Source organism: Centropristis striata, chromosome 18 (genome assembly GCF_030273125.1).
Source record: "Centropristis striata isolate RG_2023a ecotype Rhode Island chromosome 18, C.striata_1.0, whole genome shotgun sequence".
Lineage (NCBI taxonomy): Eukaryota > Metazoa > Chordata > Actinopteri > Perciformes > Serranidae > Centropristis > Centropristis striata.
This window is the reverse complement of record NC_081534.1, coordinates 36,285,147-36,306,390: the sequence shown is the minus strand read 5'-3', so window position 1 is coordinate 36,306,390 and position 21,244 is coordinate 36,285,147. Positions and strand designations below refer to the sequence as shown.

At 37.5% G+C, this 21,244-nt stretch overlaps 1 protein-coding gene across 1 annotated transcript; it reads right to left on the bottom strand.

Annotated features, from left to right (window-relative positions):
• Positions 1–626: 626 nt before the first annotated feature.
• Positions 627–8,252, bottom strand: LOC131990774 (NACHT, LRR and PYD domains-containing protein 12-like). The gene is made up of 9 exons (XM_059355889.1): positions 7,976–8,252; positions 4,727–6,530; positions 4,462–4,635; positions 3,898–4,071; positions 2,780–2,944; positions 2,467–2,628; positions 1,617–1,663; positions 1,086–1,418; positions 627–1,053 (listed from the first exon to the last, which is right to left on the bottom strand). The coding sequence occupies exons 1-9, from the start codon at positions 8,250–8,252 to the stop codon at positions 869–871; spliced, it is 3,321 nt and encodes a 1,106-aa protein (XP_059211872.1). The 3' UTR covers positions 627–868.
• Between the last annotated feature and the right edge of the window lie 12,992 nt (positions 8,253–21,244).

Sequence of the window (21,244 nt, the reverse complement as noted above, 5' to 3'; positions counted from 1 at the left end):
TTTTTGATTTGTTTGAATATATATTTACCTTTGTATTGATTTCAACCAAATTATCTTCATAATTGTCTTTTATTGATTTCTTTAGATTCAGTTTTAATGGATTTAATTTAATAATAAATACATATAAAATTGAAACAAATGAAAAATGAACTGTATGTAGCATCACCAATAAATTAATGCAAACATTTAAAAAAAATATATATTTTTTTATTTAAATGCGCAAAGATTCATGTATTTATTATTATTATTATTATTATTATTATTGGTTTTGGCTGCTGCTGTCCCCATCCAGCTGATTACTGACATTTAAACAATTACTTTAAAGTTTTCAGAAATGTGATGTTTAAATATGCAAATGAGGTGTGAACTTAAATATATGCAAATAAATAAAAAGCATATATTTCCAGGACATAAATCTGAACATTAGAGAACATTTTACTGTTATTATTATTTTTTTGACTAATTTGATTCAAAGTTTTTGACTTTTATCATTTCATAAATCAGAAAATCCTGAAGATAAATATGAGACTACATCTGGTTTTGAACATAAGAAAATGACTCTGGATTGTGAAGGTAATGTCTTTATTCCTCTTTAAAACAGAATCAGATTTACATTTGTTAGAAGCTGCTGTTCTCGTGAGTCTTTAAACCTTTATTGAGATCAATCACGACAGACATTAGCAGCTACAAGACGCTGCTCCAAAAAAAACTGGATTCAAGAGAAAATCAGAGTTCAGCCCTGAGATCATTTCACCGTTTATAAGAAGAAAACATTTGTGACATTAAAGAAACAATCAGAGAATCAAATGTTAAACAAAGTGAAGCTTCGTCCAACATTCAGACCACAGGACAGGAAGTCGTCTCCGTCCTACAGACCACACAGAGACACTGAGGAACCATAGGTCAACACAAACCCAGGATAAAGAGGTTCAGTGAATGTGGTGTTGAAGGTGTGGAGGTGGATCAGTGTGTCAGAGGAGACTCTGTAGAAGGACAGAGAGCCAGCAGGACAGTCCACATACACTCCTATTCTACCAGAGGAGGAGGAGGAGGAGGAGGAGGAGGAGGAGGAGGAGGAGGAGGAGGAGGAGGAGGAGGAGGGTGAGAAGAGTAACCAACATAAGAGCACCACAAATTCCAGGACTGATCATTTCTTCCAAACACACAGTCAACACTGACTCCTTTCCTGCTGATTCCTCTGTAACTCACGGCTACACCAACATCTCCTCTCCACTCGACCTCCCAGTAACAGCGACCAGTCAGACCATCTCTACACAGCAGCTGAGGCCTGGAGTCAAATCTCTCTGGATGATCAGGATATGACTGATCCTTTCTAACATCTGTCACCTTCCTGTTGTTCTCAGACAGTTTGAGTCTTCTGTGTGCTGTGTTTGTGTCCAGTGTGAGTTGACAGAAATCTGATGGAGAGAAAAAGTCACAACACAGCAGCAGTTTATCATCAGACACATCTGAAGGGTTTATTCTTTCTTTGTGTCCTGATGTTGTTCATTTCTATAAAGTTGAGTCAGTCATGTTTTAATGAATAAATATCACAACTATTAACTGTGTATTTAAAGCTGTTTTGTCTTCATTAGTCAAATGTAATCCACACTTACACTTCCTCAGACCAGGTGTTAACCTGTTCTCTCCACCATGGTCCACCCTGGAGGAAGAAACACAGTCACAATGATTTTCTATCCAACATGAGTCCTAACTGCTGTTCAACATGAAGCAGAGCTCCTCAGTGTGTCAGTGTGACAGAGAAACAGGCTGAAACTCTTCAAAAAGATAATGTGATGTATAAATATTAAGAGCTCAGTCACCACTGAACTGTCGTCCCTCATAATAACACACAATGTGAAATCTGGTCCCTTAAATCAACAGTCTGTCCTGCATTCACACATGAACAGCTGAACAGTTTACAGACTGTTCTCAGATCAGTTTCACCATCACATTCAGTTTGTATTGTGTCATTCATGTTTGAATCTGAGCGTCTGATGAGAGGAAGTGTTGGAAGATGTACAGAGTGGAAGCATCTTGACATTAATCATTCATTTTGGTTTTAATGAATAAAACTGACCTCACTTGAGAATTCTACATGAAAAAATGATTTTATTTCCAGGTGAAAATTACAGCAACACTTTTAAAGTTAGCAGTAAATAACTTATTTTTTACTGTTTGGTTTCTGTTTCTGACAGAAGAGTTCATCACACATGATTCATTCTGGGGGCAGCTGTGGCTCAGTTGGTAGGGCGCTTACCCACTGATCGGATGGTTGGTGGTTCAATCCCTGACCATGGCAGCCTACATGTCATGTACCCTTGAGCAAGATACTGAACCCCAAATTGCTCCCAATGTTGCATTCATGGGTGTGTGAATGAATTCCCAATAGTGGCAGGTGCCCTGGTAGCCTCGGCCACCAGTTTGTCTGTCCATACCTGAGAGTGTCTGTCTATCTGTCCATACCTGAGAGTGTCCAGTCTGCATCGTGGATCCTCCAGCAGCTTCACTCCTGAGTCTCCTGGATGATTGAAGCTCAGGTCCAACTCTCTCAGATGGGAGGGGTTGGACCTCAGAGATGAGGCCAGAGAAGAACAGCCTTTCTCTGAGATCAGACAGCCTGACAGACTGGAATTAAGGAAATCTCATTAATACAGGGTTTAAGAAAAATATATCAGCTGGAAAATCCTAGAGAAGTTGCCCATCTTCAACAAGATGGAGCTAAATTTAAATTGAATTTAAAGTACTTAAAAGATCAACTGGTATTGATAATGAATGCTGCAGTTCACAAAGTGGACTCTGCAGTCCATCAGACAGAAGCTTCACTCCTGAATCCTTCAGATCGTTGTTACTCAGGTCCAGGTCTCTCAGACTAGAGGACTGGGAGCTGAGGACTGAAGACAGGGCTTTACAGCTTCTCTCTGACAGCTTACAGCCAGTTAAGCTGAAAAGAAATGTTAAGATTTAACAATAATATCTCTCTCTCTTTCAAAATTATCCATGGCTCATGATGAGCTAATTTACATTTTTTGCACATTCATGTTTTTCAGTTAGCACTAAGAGACGTATAAGACTCGAACCAGTGGTCACAAAATGTAATGTGACTATAACCTGTGTCTTATTGTAATTATTAGGTTGTTGCTTTGGGTGGTCATGAGATGGTGCTCTGGTGTCATGTATGGCCTGGGGTGGTTTAGCTTTTCTCCATTGTGCGACACCGTGTTTCGCGTTCTCTGTTTGGCGCCATTCGCCATTTTCGTTCAATGTTTACTTGTACTGTTTAAGGTAAGTACTGTAAAGGTTGTGTGGTAAATGAATGTCAAGTATTCTGACATATTAAAGGCTGTTTGTGTATGTTGTTAGACTGCCATGTTTAACGATGTGATGATAGGAGATATGTGCACTGTCTGATGAGTTTTTAGTTATTTCTAAGTCAATTTTATGTGTGTATACAGTGCTAGCTCAAATGTATCTGTTGTTTCGCCTGTGAGCTTGCCTTTAGACTTTCTGTTGTCACACGCCAGTGTTTACTTGTACTGTTTAAGGTTGAGCTGCCAGCCGTTGTGAGAAATAAAGCACGAGACGGTCAGAGCTGCAAATATAATGACCACCCTGTCCGACTGGTCCCTCCTCCGCCCTACATCATCATAAACAACACAACGCAGAGTTCCAGGGTGTGGAGAGGCTCATCCCACACGGAAAAAAAGAAAGAAGAGACACAAAGATTTTAAGAATTATTGAAGGGAAATGGGTTCAGAAAGTAAGTGTGAGACTTTGAAGTCAGCTTAATACTGAGCAGGAGAGTCAGAGATGTTGACAGTCTTCCCTATCAAGAAGCTAAAGCAGGATGAGCGGGATTCAAAAGTTTCATCTTTTAACGATCATGTTAATACACACCGAAGGGATTTCAGTTCACATAGTGGACTCTGCAGTCCAGCAGACAAAAGCTTCACTCCTGAATCCTGCAGGTCATTGTTACTCAGGTCCAGGTTTCTCAGACTAGAGGACTGGGAGCTGAGGACTGAGGACAGAGCTTCACAGCTTCTCTTTAAGAGGTTACAGTCAGTTAACCTGAAAGGAAATGTACAGATTTAATGAATTTAATCATTATTATCTAAAATTATACGTCTTTAATTGCGTAATCATTTCTGTTTTTCTCTGTCTGATTAGCTACTTTACATTTGTCTTTGCACATTCTTGTTTTTCAGTCAGCCAACAGAGACGTACAAGACTCGAACCAATGGTCTAAAAATATGATTTGACTAAAACCTGTGTCTTACTGTAATGACAAAAGAAAAAAACAAAGTAAATTCACAAAGATTTAAGAGATCTCTGTTTTAATTAAGCTAAAAGTTATGTGGAAGAAATGGTTCCAGTAAGCTCCTTCACTAACAAGGAGCTAAATTTAAATGTAATTTAAAGGATTTGAAACAGCAACTGTTGATCTAAATGCATGCGAACCTGAGAGTTTCCAGTTCACATAGCGGACTCATCAGTCCAACAGACAGAAGCTTCACTCCTGAATCCTTCAGGTTGTTGTTACTCAGGTCCAGGTCTCTCAGACTAGAGGACTGGGAGCTGAGGACTGAGGACAGAGCTTCACAGCTTCTCTCTGAGAGCTTACAGCCAGTTAACCTGGAGAGGAAAAAAGTTGAACATCAGCAAATCATTTTATTTGTCTTGAATCACAGAAAGCATGTTTCATGTTGTTCATATAGCCACTCACAGTGCTTTGTTGGAGGCTTTAACCACTGGCAGCAGCCTCAGAAGAGCCTCCTCTGAAGCAGAGTATTTCTTCAAGTCAAACACGTCCAGATCTATTTGTGATGATAGTAAGATGAAGACCAGAGCTGACCACTGAGCAGGAGACAGTTTATCTGTGGAGAGACTTCCTGATCTCAGGGACTGTTGGATCTCCTCCACTAGAGAACGATCATTCGGTTCATTCAGACAGTGGAACAGGTTGATGCTTCTCTCTGCAGACAGATCCTCACTGATCTTCTTCTTGATGTACTGGACTGTTTTCTGATTGGTCTGTGAGCTACTTCCTGTCTGTGTCAGCAGACCTAGTAGGAGATGCTGATTGGTCTCCAGAGAAAGACCCAGGAGGAAGCGGAGGAACAAGTCCAGGTGTCCATTTGGACTCTGTAAGGCCTTGTCCACAGCACTCTGGTAGAGATGTTTTGGTTTAAGTTTGTCTTTGAAGACTTTAGGCATACAGGATGTTGTATGTTCGTCTGCCATCAGATTGACTCCAGACTTGATGAAGGTCAGATGGACATGAAGAGCAGCCAGAAACTCCTGAACACTCAGATGGACGAAGCAGAACACCCTGTTCTGGTACAGTCCTCTCTCCTCTCTAAAGACCTGTGTGAACACTCCTGAGTACACTGAGGCTGCTGAGATATCGATGCCACACTCTGTCAGGTCTGAGTCATAGAAGATCAGGTTTCCTTTCTGCAGCTGATCAAAAGCCAGTTTTCCCAGAGACTCAATCATCTCCCTGCTCTCTGGACTCCAGTGTGGATCTGTCTCAGATTTCCCATGATACTTGACATTTGTCCGTTTGGACTGAACCACCAGGAAGTGGATGTACATCTCAGTCAGGGTCTTGGGCAGCTCTCCTCCCTCTCTGGTTTTCATCAGCTTCTCCAGAACTGCAGCAGAGATCCAGCAGAAGACTGGGATGTGGCACGTGATGTGGAGGCTTCGTGATGTCTTGATGTGGGAGATGATTCTGCTGACTTGCTCCTCATTTCTGAATCTCTTCCTGAAGTACTCCTCCTTCTGTGGGTCAGTGAACCCTCTGACCTCTGTCACCATGACAACACAGGGATCAATAGGGATCTGATTGGCTGCTGCAGGTCGTGTGGTTATCCAGAGGCGAGCAGAGGGAAGCAGTGTCCCCCTGATGAGGTTTGTCAGCAGCACATCCACTGAGGTGGACTCTGTGACATCAGTCAGGACCTCAGTGTTGTGGAAGTCCAGAGGAAGTCGACACTCATCCAGACCGTCAAAGATCAACACAACGTGGAACTCTTCAAACCTGCAGATTCCTGCTTCTTTGGTTTCAGTAAAGAAGTGATGAACAAGTTCCACCAAGCTGAACTTTTTCTCTTTCAGCACATTCAGCTCTCTGAAGGTGAACGGAAATGTGAAGTGGATGTCCTGGTTGGTTTTGTCTTCAGCCCAGTCCAGAGTGAACTTCTGTGTTAAGACTGTTTTCCCAATGCCAGCCACTCCCTTTGTCAGCACTGTTCTGATTGGTTTATCTCTTCCAGGTGGGGCTTTAAAGATGTCTTCTTGACTGATTGTTGTTTCTGGTCTGTCTGGTTTCCTGGATGCTCTTTCAATCTGTCTGACCTCATGTTCTTTTTTGACCTCTGCAGTTTCTTCCTTTAAGATGTAGATCTCTGTGTAGATCTGATTCAGAAGGATCTGGTTTCCTGATTTAATGATCCCCTCAAACACAGACTGGAACTTCTTTTGTAATTTGGATTTGAGTTTTCTCTGGCACTCAGCAAGAATCTCTGAATGAAGAGAACAATGAAACCAATGAGGGGTTGTTACAGTGAACGTGAGTCATGAACTTGTTTTCTAACAAGTATTCACATATCATTATTAGGGGTGTGACGAGAATAAACCCGACGATATTTCTCGTTGCGTTAAAAATCAGTCTCGCGAGATTTGTGAGCTATCCAAACTTCTATTTGTTACCAGTGGGGGCAGTAAAATTAAAAGGAGAAGGAGAAGGAGGGGAAGCAGCCAGAATGATGTTGCAGGGGCTCGTTAAGAAGAGTAAGAACGAGTGGAAGCGGCACAATCCTCCTGCAGCAGTCTCTCCCAGCTGCAAGCACAGAGCCGACTAACAGTTAGCTCTGTAGCAGTACAGTGTGTATGTGCTAACAGGCTAACAGTTAGCTCTGTAGCAGTACAGTGTGTATGTGCTAGCAGGCTAACAGTTAGCTCTATAGCAGTACAGTGTGTATGTGCTGCTGCTGCAGGAGGTGTTCACTTAGCGATCTCTGTTTGTTTACAACAAGCACCAGAGACTCTGTGCACAGTTAGCGATGCCGGTTAATTAAAGATCGCTATGTTTATGATAATTAGCCATGCTGCTTTGTTTTGATCAGCTGCTGATGTTGTTCAGTTAGCGTCGGCGGCCACAGTTGCGTCTCCCGTGTTTAATCCGTCGTGTATGTGATCACGGATCACGGTCGAAACTGTCCCTAAGCGATTAAGAGACGATAGAAAACCATATGTCACCTCTGGACTCTCATTAATCCCTCTGGGGGATTTTATTTATTTATTTATCTTATTTTAACTATTATAAATTTTAGTTGTAGTTTCAATTTGTGGAAGAAGTTTATTAAAAACTCATGCCTACATCATGGATGTAAAGAGTTATAATAAAACATTTCAAAATGCATGTGGAACTCGGTTAAATAAAAGTCTGTTGGTCCAGTCGTATATTTTGTCATTGTAGTTTTCTTAAAATCTCGTCTCGTCTCGTTCTCGTGAACCCAATATCATGTTTCGTCTCGTGAGCTGAGAGTATCGTCACACCCCTAATCATTATGTATGAAATTTGTTCAGCAATTACTACAGTAGGTCCTGAAAAGGTGAAACCAGAGAAACCAGACGGTGTTAAATCCAGTCGAGGGAAGTAATATTGTCCAAACAAACTTACAGACTTCAGTGTGTGCACATTTTAACCATCTAGAAGCAACCAAAAACAGGATTGTCTGTCATTGGTTCATCATTTTAGTTCTCTGAGAGACTTTAATTGTCTTTCTCCTTATGGTTGTGTTTTTGGTCGCTTGATCTACAATCCAACGTGCAACACAACAAACGTGTCTATATTTGTAGATCAGAGAGACGTTAACTACACACTACATGTTTGTTGAAGTCTCTGTAATCTACGACTTCAATCTTTGTTACATCCATTTTATCATGAATAATGATTCTGACTTACCTTCAGGTTCAAAGGAGGTGTTTGATAATTTCTTCACTAATTCATTCTGATTTATCTTCACTAAAACTGTTCTGGTCACTTGCATCATGTTTATACTGTAGGTCTGAAACATCTGATCCACAGTTTTTGTCCGGTCTGCATCCTCCAGTTGACTCTTTGGGATTGCTGGGAGGCCTTCTAGCTCCCCCTGCTGCTGCAGGAACCACTTAAATTCTTTAAAGTCCTCAGCTCCCAAATCTTTTAAAATTCTGAAGAGGACCCCTTGAGGTGTAGCCATTTTTCTCCCTACAAAGATCCAAAAGAAACAAAAAATAAATTGTCACCTTAAAAATACAGACTGTGTTATGATGAAGATAAGTTTATTAGTTTTAAGGAAAAATATTGTCAGTTTTCTACTGTCGTTGGATCAGAGCTGCAACAATGATTGACTAATTGGTCAACAACAACAAAAATCTATCTTAGTTTAGATATTGTGTGTTTTGTTTTAATTTGCTTTCTTGTGAATAAAAGCTTTTTGGAATACACATGCTGTGCATTTAATCTTGCAAATGGATGAATGACGCCAACCTTTTCTATGCAAATAACTCCAAATTACTTCAACACTCACTCTAACTTGCTAAGGTCATTTGACGTTAATAGATTAATTAATAAGACATAATAATAAGACAGATATGAATTTTAGAATAAAAGGGGAAAAAAGGAAAACAGACAACAACCACAATCTATGTAATGTTGGGATTCTACCACAGGTGAATTTTGGGTTCATTTGTGGACTAAATGGAACATTTTTCTTAAGTCAACTCAACAAAATGGCAGAACCTCCATTTTGTCCCCTCTCAAGAACTTCAGTTCCCAGAATGCACTGCATTTACGACACCTTCCAGGTGTCATGTCATTGGTCAAGGCACTCTTGACACCACAGGAGGTCCACTGTTCTGCTATAAGAAGACAGTTCTTCCTTCCTTCTCTCTCTCTCTCCACCACTCCTGCTTGGGGAAGCAGATCCAGAGGCCTGGATCCACCAGCCCTACCCCCTCACCCCCCGCAGAGTCCTGCTGAGGTGAGACCTCTTCTCTTCTGAGGCTTCAAGCTTCAAGAATCTCCTTTCCATAAGGAATTCTGAACAACTGAAACCCTGACCTTCTCTGCACACCAAAGTTGCATTAATGAACACAAAGTTCATTGCATCTGTCTAGAGAAAGCTCTAATTCAACAAAAAGGACAACCAGCAACTTAATTTGCAAGACGGCAATTATTGAACTCAACTTCCTTCTTCCACTCTTCTGCTGAAAAGGCTTCCCCCCCTTTTTCACCGGACTCGTGAGTAATGTAACTGGGCTTAGATAAGAAATCAGCAAGGACTTTAGCAACTAGGATTTGACCTGTGATTAATGATTTGGTTTATATGTGTGTTTTAAGTATATTTATGTGATATTCGTGTTACAATCAAAGTTGTATGTTAATCTTGCTTTATACAGACAGTCAGTCTTAATGCAACTAACTATACTAACCTTTGACCTACTCATACACTGATTAAATTAACTGGAGCTGAACACAGCTCACACTGCCACATGACCATGACCATCTATTTTATAGATGTGTGCTTTTATTTGCTTTACTTGTTTAGAATAAATACCTTTTGATTACGAATGCTGTCTATTTAATGTTGTACATTATGAACGATATGCCATCGTCTTCTGTGACAAGAATTCACGATTCCTTCAACCACTATTAAATATTAATATGGTAATTTGATTATAATGATATTCATAATTAATAATCAGTGTTCCAAATTGATAGTTTAATAACTTTATGAGACTGATTTAGGTGAATTGGCTATATTTTTCTGTTTACAGATGGTGCCCCTTTTTACGAGCTGACTTAGAGTAAATCAAGTCATATCATTTCTTATAATTAATAATTATTTATGATAATTATTAATAATTCTTATAGCCATCTAACCACACTTTTGGTATCCTTATGGAAGGGATAGCATTTATGATAACACCCTTTTAGTAATACATTTGACACCCTGTGCAAGGTCATCATTTATTCATAAAAGAGCCATCCTTAATTTCCAACATTTTTGGTGATCCTTGATAAGGGCAATTCGTATCTGTAACTAGATGCCCCAACATAGTTGATGCCCCATTGCGTAATTACAACAGTAAGAAAAGCAAAAACACAAACTTGCCAGGACGATGACTCTCACTTCATCTTTCAACTGTAGATCTGTAGGTCCTCCTCTTAGTGTCTTCACCACCTGTTCTTATCTTCCACCATATTCTTCCTCCTGTCTATGAAAACATGAAAACAAACAAAAAGGAAATTCCAATTCATAATATTTTTTTTATGTTAGAGGCAAGGCAGCTTTCAACCAAAGACACATTTCCAAAGAGAAACTTCCCAAATGGTTTCATAACAAAAAAACTACAGATTGGTCCTTTATCATGACTAAACTTTCTGACGATATATAAAGTAATTAAAACTTCCTCCTGCAGCAGCTCCAACAGTAACATGCTGCTCTCACACTGATGCTTCAATATTCATCTAATAATGTCACATAGAATCAGAAATCAGTCTCACACAGAGAGACATTTACTGCAGAACAATAACTTTTACTTTTGATACATTTAGTGCATTTTGCTGTTATTACTATTATACTTTTACTTCAGTAGGATTTTAATGTACATTTTTTTTAACTTGTAACCAAGAGGCAAACTTCAGGGCTGATAATGGAGCAAACATGGAAGTGCCAAAAGCTGCAGTTTATCATCTAGCTGCAAAATGAAGCCAAACCTCACAGAGCTTCATGTTCAAATGTCCAACATTACAGCAGAAATTAACATATTTACAACCTGGAACAATAAAACAATTTGGTCTCTAAAGCTAGAGCTCAACATAGATAAAAGTGTTGTCTCAAGGCTCCAAATATAAGACATGTCTTAAGATACATCCTATACATTTCTAGATACATTAACATGGTCAAAAAGCTGTTCTAGTTCTATTTCTAAGAACACATGATACATGCAGGTTTTTAACCAGCAGAATTCACTCCTGATATTTACTCAAGCAACGGTTGCAAAGGACAGTTTATTACCTTAATGTCACAATTTCCTGAATAGAGTGAGAAGCAGAAGTGCAGCTCTGAGCCAAACTGCCACATTCAGCATTTAAAACTCCTGTCTCTCTTTAGACTCTCAGTTTAAGGCAAAAGTGGCCAAAAAGCACTTAAATCCACTTGATTAAAATCAAATATGTACACATGAAAAACATTAATTTCAGTTCAAATTGCTAAAAACTGGAAAATATTTAACTCATCATCACTCAGTTGAAGCAAAGATGTTCAGTTTAGCATTTGGCAATTCTGTAATTGATGAAATCAGTTCAGCAATTTTATATGAATTCATCATTAAAATCAATTAAAAAATGTGCAGCCTGCCCCAAAGAGTCCTTACTGTCAGTGTTGAGGCTGTGGAAGGTGGCGTTCAGAGAAGAGACCAAAACCTTTCTGGTTTCCATCCCATTGTAGAATGTACAGTCTGTATTTATTTAAAGGGCCAGCAGATGGTTGCTATGGTGATGACAGTCCCATGCAAAAAAAGAAAATGGTTGATTTTGTTGATTGAGGAAGAATATTTGTCAAGTAACAGCAAGATAGTTGAACATTTTAAGAACTAACAGACAACAAGCTTAAAAGGCAGAGCCCTTCAGTGTTCCTCTTCTAATACAGGAAGTTCTCCATTTATGGTTACACATGAAACACTTGAAGGCCATTGGTTTAACAGAGCTCAACATATCTAATAGTGTTGGCTCAAGGCTCCACCTCGCTACATCAAATAAGACAGTCATAAAATACATCAAATATATTTCTAGATATATAAACATGGTCAAAAGGCTGTTCTTGTTCTATTTCTATACACATGATACATGCAGGTTTTTAACCAGCAGAATTCACTCCTGATATTTACTCAAGCAACGGTTGGAAAGGACAGTTTATTACCTTAATGTCACAGCTGGTGGAAAAGTGTCCGGAGCAGAAGTTTAGCTGTGAGCCAAGCCGATGACTGAACTGATGTGTCTGATGTGTCAACAGATTTCAGAATAAGTGAACGGAAACTGACTCTGACTGCTCAGACAGGATGTTGTGGTCTGTGTGCAGCAGATGTCAGCAACAAGTGCAGGTTAGGTGGATGTGCACGCTGTTTTCATCACTCATCTAAAGTATTATTAGTGATTAATAACGACTTTGTAAAACAGATCGGACTGAGGTTACAGTTTTGAAAAGCCCACAGCCTCAAATGTTGTTCTGAGGAGCTTCCTGTTGCTGCCTTATTTCCCCTCAGCTCTCCAGACTAGAAACTCGTCACGTAGAGGCCTCGGCCGCTGCAGCAGCTTTGTTTACACGTCCACAGCTGATTTATATACAGCAGCAAACTGACATGATGATGGTATTCATCAGTAATCACACATCACCTGTAATTCTTCTCCTTCATAATAAAAGACTGTGTACAATTTGATGTATCCGTCTGATAACATGAATAAATAAAATCCGACCTAACAGGATCTGAGTGTTTCTGTGACTTCCTGTACAGACTGAAGGCTGCTGGAAACTCTCTGACCTGACCACAGCTCTTTGTCTCCGCCCCCTCCACCACCGCCGGCTCTCGTCCACTTTACAGACGAGGAGCCGCTCACACCGAACGAGCCTCATGAAAGTGACACCTGGTGTTATCATGAAAGAAATGGAGCTTTATATTCACATTAAACTCAGAAATGATGGAAAAAAGGCTTTAAGGCTGTGAGAGCGTGCCCCCGTTTTGGTGCTTTTATTGAAATTATTCTTTTTGTACTGATATTGAACCCTGAAACATTTAGTGAACTAAACATCTGATGAAATGAAGCTCAGCACTGACAGATGAAAGGAAGCAGAATAAAAGAAGGAGAATAAAATTTTCAAACAATCCGAAACTCCCATCATAGTTTGTTGTGAAGTAGGGTGGCTTTTGCACAAATAACAAAAAAAACACCATATTGTGTTCAAAAATGACATGCTAAAACAAAAGTCATACTATTACATGGCGATTTTTGTCAGAAATGGTTACATTTTAAAATGCCTATAAATGCTTAAAATGGGTCGATTATAGTCTGTTTATTCATATTAGAACATAATATGGCCAGATATGCCAGAAAAAAAACATATTATGGGATGTCCAAAATGATCCCCTATAACGTACACAAGTATTATCAGTTCCATGTAAAGTATCAGCAGTAAACGTACACAAGTATTATCAGCTCCATGTAAAGTATCAGCAGTAAAAGTACAAAAGTATTATCAGCTCCATGTAAAGTATCAGCAGTAAAAGTTCACACGTATTTTCAGCTTAAAGTAGTTAAAGTATCAGTAGTAAAACTACACAGGTATTTTCAGCTTGTCATACTTAAAGTATCAGAAGTTAAAGTACATAAGTATGTATTTTTTAAGTATAAGTATAAGCAGTAAAAGCACACAAATAGCATCAGCTTCACAAAGTTAAAGTATCAGCAGTAAAAGTACAAAAGTTGTCTTTAAAGTATCAGAAGTAAAAGTACACAAGTTGTCGTTAAAGTATCAGCAGTAAAAGTACACAAGTATTTTCTGCTTCATGAAGTTAAAGTATCGGCAGTAAAAGTATACAAGTGTTATCAGCTTGTAGTAGTTAAAGTATCAGAGGCAAAAGTTCACACATATTATCAGCTTGTAGTAATTAGAATATCAGAAGAAAAAGTACACAAGTACTATCAAGTATCATCAGGTAAAGTACACAAGTATTATCACCTAAAAGTAGTTAAAGTATCAGCAGTAAAAGAACAAAATTTGTCTTCAAAACATTAGCAGTAAAAGTACACAAATATTATCAGTTTTATTAAAAAGTAATCCCTCTACAGCCTTAAAAAAAGAAACAAACAGCACAGGACATCAGAGCATCAGGGGGACATACAATATCTATTGTTAAAACTTTATTGTAGTTCCACTCCTGTCCACCAGGGGCTCCACTGAGCATCACATATAACTACAACACAATTTAATTATTAATTGATAGTTATTTTTTTCTGTTCATTATCTATATTCTGTTTCCTGCTGAAGTTGATTGTCCTCATAAACATTGTCAAATACACACATGGTCCTCAAACTGAATGTCCTCGCAATCACTCTACAGACACTATATCCCCATTAAAACATAGTGTTCTCAAAATTACTAATCTCGAACACAATGTCCTGAGAAACTATGTTTTCACAAACACACTTCTCAGCTTCATTTCATCAGATGTTAGTCAGCACCATCTAGTGGACAGATAGTAGAACTACATCATCTGATTTATCTCTCTGACTGGGTTTCTGACACTGGTCTGACTGGGAAAAGTACACAAGTATTATCAGCACCATTTAAAGTATCAGCAGTAAAAGTACACAAGTATTATCAGCTCCATGTAAAGTATCAGCAGTAAAAGTACACAAGTATTATCAGCTCCATGTAAAGTATCAGCAGTAAAAGTACACAAGTATTATCAGCTCCATGTAAAGTATCAGCAGTAAAAGTACACAAGTATTATCAGCTCCATGTAAAGTATCAGCAGTAAAAGTACACAAGTATTATCAGCTCCATGTAAAGTTTCACCTGTAAAAGTACACAAGTGGTCTTTATAGTATCAGCAGTAGAAATACACAAGTATTATCAGCTTCATATACAGTATCAGCAGTAGAAATACACAAGTACTATCAGCTCCATGTAAAGTATCAACAGTAAAAGTAAAAGTACACAAGTATTATCGGCATCATGAAGTTGAACATTGTTAAAATAATTGATTATTTTCTATATTGGTAAATGGTTTTATGCTTTATTTCTGCTTCTGTCTCTGTTCTCTGTGAGTGACGCAGGTCACTATCAAAGGTCAAACCTTGACTGTAATAAATATCTCTATGCATTTATATTAAGTCAGACAATATAATTTGATACATTGATTGTGTTTGTGTGTTAATATTGATGTAGAAAACTATGATTACTTTAATTACATATATTCCATTTGCTTAAACTGATTAAGATTCTATAAATCACAAAGAATGACATCCAGATATATTGGTGCACAGTTTTTGCTGTGTGTGTGTATGTGCGTTTGTGAGTGTGAGTGTGTGTGTGTGTGTGTGTGTGTGTGTGTATGTGTGTCTGGAGAGGGGAGACCACAGAAGGCCGAATGAAAATCCCGTGTGAGAATCTCTGTAAGTCATAACAAGGAAAAATGTTTGTGCTAACAAGTTTGTTAGCAGGCCACAAGGCTTTGTTATGGGCAGCAGTGATTGTATTGCCCAGGTGGCCTGATGTGTGACGGTATGAAAGAAGACTGGCGAATGAGCGGATCAAGAAGGCGGGACTTCCTGGAGGAAATCGACCAGCATGTTTTGTAAACAAATGTAAGGTTATTTTAATGGGTTCCAGGGAGGGAGTCGTGGTTCAGACTTCACGAACTGAAACACGTCTGTTTGTATTCAGGGACATGAGTTAATGTTGAACCCGGAGATCTCTGTAAAGTGCACATTTTTTGACGTATTGTAATAAAACTTTTGTTAAACTGAGAAACTTGGACGTTCTCCAGCTCTTCATTTCCCCATCAAAGAATGCGCAGAAAAATGGTGAGGTTTTTCTGTTGGTGACAGATTTTTTCTGTCGGTGACAGATTATCAATTTTCAAGGTTTCCTCATGCAATTTTTCTAACAACATTCAGCAGTAAAAGTACACAAATATTATCACTTTAAAGTAGTTAAAGTATCAGCAGTAAAAGTTCACACGTATTGTCAGCTTAAAGTAGTTAAAGTATCAGTAGTAAAACTACACAGGTATTTTCAGCTTGTCATACTTAAAGTATCAGAAGTTAAAGTACATAAGTAAGTATTTTTTAAGTATAAGTATAAGCAGTAAAAGCACACAAATAGCATCAGCTTCACAAAGTTAAAGTATCAGCAGTAAAAGTACAAAAGTTGTCTTTAAAGTATCAGAAGTAAAAGTACACAAGTTGTCGTTAAAGTATCAGCAGTAAAAGTACACAAGTATTTTCTGCTTCATGAAGTTAAAGTATCGGCAGTAAAAGTATACAAGTGTTATCAGCTTGTAGTAGTTAAAGTATCAGAGGCAAAAGTTCACACATATTATCAGCTTGTAGTAATTAGAATATCAGAAGAAAAAGTACACAAGTACTATCAAGTATCATCAGGTAAAGTACACAAGTATTATCACCTAAAAGTAGTTAAAGTATCAGCAGTAAAAGAACAAAATTTGTCTTCAAAACATTAGCAGTAAAAGTACACAAATATTATCAGTTTTATTAAAAAGTAATCCCTCTACAGCCTTAAAAAAAGAAACAAACAGCACAGGACATCAGAGCATCAGGGGGACATACAATATCTATTGTTAAAACTTTATTGTAGTTCCACTCCTGTCCACCAGGGGCTCCACTGAGCATCACATATAACTACAACACAATTTAATTATTAATTGATAGTTATTTTTTTCTGTTCATTATCTATATTCTGTTTCCTGCTGAAGTTGATTGTCCTCATAAACATTGTCAAATACACACATGGTCCTCAAACTGAATGTCCTCGCAATCACTCTACAGACACTATATCCCCATTAAAACATAGTGTTCTCAAAATTACTAATCTCGAACACAATGTCCTGAGAAACTATGTTTTCACAAACACACTTCTCAGCTTCATTTCATCAGATGTTAGTCAGCACCATCTAGTGGACAGATAGTAGAACTACATCATCTGATTTATCTCTCTGACTGGGTTTCTGACACTGGTCTGACTGGGAAAAGTACACAAGTATTATCAGCACCATTTAAAGTATCAGCAGTAAAAGTACACAAGTATTATCAGCTCCATGTAAAGTATCAGCAGTAAAAGTACACAAGTATTATCAGCTCCATGTAAAGTATCAGCAGTAAAAGTACACAAGTATTATCAGCTCCATGTAAAGTTTCACCTGTAAAAGTACACAAGTGGTCTTTATAGTATCAGCAGTAGAAATACACAAGTATTATCAGCTTCATATACAGTATCAGCAGTAGAAATACACAAGTACTATCAGCTCCATGTAAAGTATCAACAGTAAAAGTAAAAGTACACAAGTATTATCGGCATCATGAAGTTGAACATTGTTAAAATAATTGATTATTTTCTATATTGGTAAATGGTTTTATGCTTTATTTCTGCTTCTGTCTCTGTTCTCTGTGAGTGACGCAGGTCACTATCAAAGGTCAAACCTTGACTGTAATAAATATCTCTATGCATTTATATTAAGTCAGACAATATAATTTGATACATTGATTGTGTTTGTGTGTTAATATTGATGTAGAAAACTATGATTACTTTAATTACATATATTCCATTTGCTTAAACTGATTAAGATTCTATAAATCACAAAGAATGACATCCAGATATATTGGTGCACAGTTTTTGCTGTGTGTGTGTATGTGCGTTTGTGAGTGTGAGTGTGTGTGTGTGTGTGTGTGTGTGTATGTGTGTCTGGAGAGGGGAGACCACAGAAGGCCGAATGAAAATCCCGTGTGAGAATCTCTGTAAGTCATAACAAGGAAAAATGTTTGTGCTAACAAGTTTGTTAGCAGGCCACAAGGCTTTGTTATGGGCAGCAGTGATTGTATTGCCCAGGTGGCCTGATGTGTGACGGTATGAAAGAAGACTGGCGAATGAGCGGATCAAGAAGGCGGGACTTCCTGGAGGAAATCGACCAGCATGTTTTGTAAACAAATGTAAGGTTATTTTAATGGGTTCCAGGGAGGGAGTCGTGGTTCAGACTTCACGAACTGAAACACGTCTGTTTGTATTCAGGGACATGAGTTAATGTTGAACCCGGAGATCTCTGTAAAGTGCACATTTTTTGACGTATTGTAATAAAACTTTTGTTAAACTGAGAAACTTGGACGTTCTCCAGCTCTTCATTTCCCCATCAAAGAATGCGCAGAAAAATGGTGAGGTTTTTCTGTTGGTGACAGATTTTTTCTGTCGGTGACAGATTATCAATTTTCAAGGTTTCCTCATGCAATTTTTCTAACAACATTCAGCAGTAAAAGTACACAAATATTATCACTTTAAAGTAGTTAAAGTATCAGCAGTAAAAGTTCACACGTATTGTCAGCTTAAAGTAGTTAAAGTATCAGTAGTAAAACTACACAGGTATTTTCAGCTTGTCATACTTAAAGTATCAGAAGTTAAAGTACATAAGTAAGTATTTTTTAAGTATAAGTATAAGCAGTAAAAGCACACAAATAGCATCAGCTTCACAAAGTTAAAGTATCAGCAGTAAAAGTACAAAAGTTGTCTTTAAAGTATCAGAAGTAAAAGTACACAAGTTGTCGTTAAAGTATCAGCAGTAAAAGTACACAAGTATTTTCTGCTTCATGAAGTTAAAGTATCGGCAGTAAAAGTATACAAGTGTTATCAGCTTGTAGTAGTTAAAGTATCAGAGGCAAAAGTTCACACATATTATCAGCTTGTAGTAATTAGAATATCAGAAGAAAAAGTACACAAGTATTATCACCTAAAAGTAGTTAAAGTATCAGCAGTAAAAGTACAAAATTTGTCTTCAAAACATTAGCAGTGAAAGTACACAAATATTATCAGCTTTATTAAAAATTGATCCCTCTACAGCTTCTAAAAGAAACAAACAGCACAGGACATCAGAGCATCAGGGGGACATACAATATCTATTGTTAAAACTTTATTGTAGTTCCACTCCTGTCCACCAGGGGCTCCACTGAGCATTACATATCACTACAACATAATTTAATTATTAATTGATCGTTATTTTTTTCTGTTCATTAGCTATATCCTGTTTCCTGCTGAAGTTGATTGTCCTCATAAACATTGTCACATACACACATGGTCCTCAAACTGAATGTCCTCGCAATCACTCTACAGACACTATATCCCCATTAAAACATAGTGTTCTCAAAATTACTAATCTCGAACACAATGTCCTGAGAAACTGTGTTTTCACAAACACACTTCTGAGCTTCATTTCATCAGATGTTAGTCAGCACCATCTAGTGGACAGATAGAAGAACTACATCATCTGATTTATCTCTCTCTGACTGGGTTTCTGACACTGGTCTGACTGGGAAAAGTACACAAGTATTATCAGCTCCATGTAAAGTATCAGCAGTAAAAGTACACAAGTATTATCAGCACCATTTAAAGTATCAGCAGTAAAAGTACACAAGTATTATCAGCTCCATGTAAAGTATCAGCAGTAAAAGTACACAAGTATTATCAGCTCCATGTAAGGTATCAGCAGTAAAGGTATACAAGTATTATCAGCTCCATGTAAAGTATCAGCAGTAAAAGTACACAAGTATTATCCGCTCCATGTAAAGTTAAGGTATCAGAAGTAAAAGTACACAAGTATTAACAGCTGTGTGTGTGGTGTGTGGTGTGTGTGTGTGGTGTGTGAGCTTTTCTCTGTCACTGAGTTCATAGATGAGACCAATGATGTTGTACACAGTTAATGATATATTAGCCTCTTCTATGACAATAATTTCTAAAGTCCTTCAACCGCTTCTAAATATGAATATGTTAATGTGATTGTAATTATTAAATTAATTATTAATCAGTGTTCCACAATAATAGTTTTGTGACTTTATGATTTAGGTGAATTGGCTCTGTTTTACAGAATGATGCCCCAACTCAAGATATAACTTAAATTAAGTCATATAATTTATTATAATGAATAATAATTTATGGTAATTATTAATAATTCTGATAGTCATCCAATCCCACTTTTGAATCAGGAGACCCACACAAGTCTTGCTCATGTTCATCCTTAAATATTTGATATCCTCATGGGAGGGGAAGCATTTATAATAACGCCCTTTTTACAGTTTTGATGCTCCAGCATGAAGCATCCTATAACTGTTAGACATAAAAAATCATACATTAATTTAACCCTGTGCAAGGTATCATTTATTTGTAAAAAGCCATCCTAAAATCCCTGAAGAGGATGAAGAAATAAAAAACTGGTTTAAGCTTTTTAAATGTTTCATTGTCATCAATAAATTAAATTACATGAATAATGAAATATTTGATTAATAAATATCTGGTGACCTTTAATCGCTGAAATGATTCTTTGAAGAAGAAACTTTATCTTCGTCACAAAGTTCATGTTTACTGATGGTTCAAGACAAACAGCCAACAGGAAACAGCTGACTGAAGGATTCTTTGTGAAAAGTTCAATTACATTAAAAAAATAAATTTAAAAATAAAAGTGAATCATTGCTGTTAATATGTGGATCAATCAGGCCTGTCAGCATTAAACTGATGTTTCTCTGTGACCCCACAGCTGACTGGCTCTGGTCCCAAACCAGACTCCCTTTAAAACTCACTCAATTTAAGGTTTCTTCACAATTTAACTAAAGAGTGCAAAAAAACATCAACAGCTTTAATTCTGTTGACATAAACACAATATTCAGATGAATTCTGCAAAGTCAGAATCCAACAGAAAGCTCTCTGTTTCTGTTAAAAGTCCGTTTTATTTACGTTAACTCTAAAAGAATGACGCAGTTTCTGCTGTGTGTTTTGGTGGATTCGGACGTTAACGTCACAATAAAAGCACATTTGAAAGTATTTTAAAATGTGCATCAGAAAGTCTGAGCGGCTGAACACATGCCGAAGGACAGAGAGCTCAGCAGAGATTCAGCTGGTGTTTTAGTTCCAACTCATCAACAGCTGCTTGTTTACAAATAAGACAACATGATTTAAAATCAACGGTTTTTACACCAAGTTCGGCAGCGAAAGACAAAAACAATCAGGACTGATTTGTTTCATCACACAAAGTTTTTCATGAGTTTCTCACCTGAATTGAAAGATTCTTTGTGTTTATTCCAACGGAAAGAGATCAGCTGTGTCCGTACCGGGAGCACAAATATTTACTTTTAATTTTCACGAATATATTTTTTTATAGTTATTTTTTCAAATTAATTTAAAAAACTTTAAACTTTCAAATTATTAAAAATGTTTTTTGTTTAAAAACAACTCAAATGCATCAAATGAATCACAAATCAATGAATGAAATGGTAAAATAGTTAATTTAAAAAAATGTAACTTTCAACATCAATTTCACATCGCCAAACTTTATACATTCATGATTTCCTACATAGTTTGTAATAATATTTGGTGCATTCAGTGGCTTATTGTCATTATTTATCTTATGTTA

What these genes read in the sequence shown, in the direction of transcription:
- LOC131990774 (XM_059355889.1), bottom strand. Translation starts at nt 8,252, where the DNA reads ATGGCTACACCTCAAGGGGTCCTCTTCAGAATTTTAAAAGATTTGGGA. An exon ending in AACACCTGGTCTGAGGAAGT is followed by an intron (nt 1,419 to 1,616) that starts GTAAGTGTGGAT and finishes TCTCTCCATCAG; the next exon opens with ATTTCTGTCAACTCACACTG. An exon ending in TCACCCTCCTCCTCCTCCTC is followed by an intron (nt 1,054 to 1,085) that starts CTCCTCCTCCTC and finishes CCTCCTCCTCCT; the next exon opens with CCTCCTCCTCCTCCTCTGGT.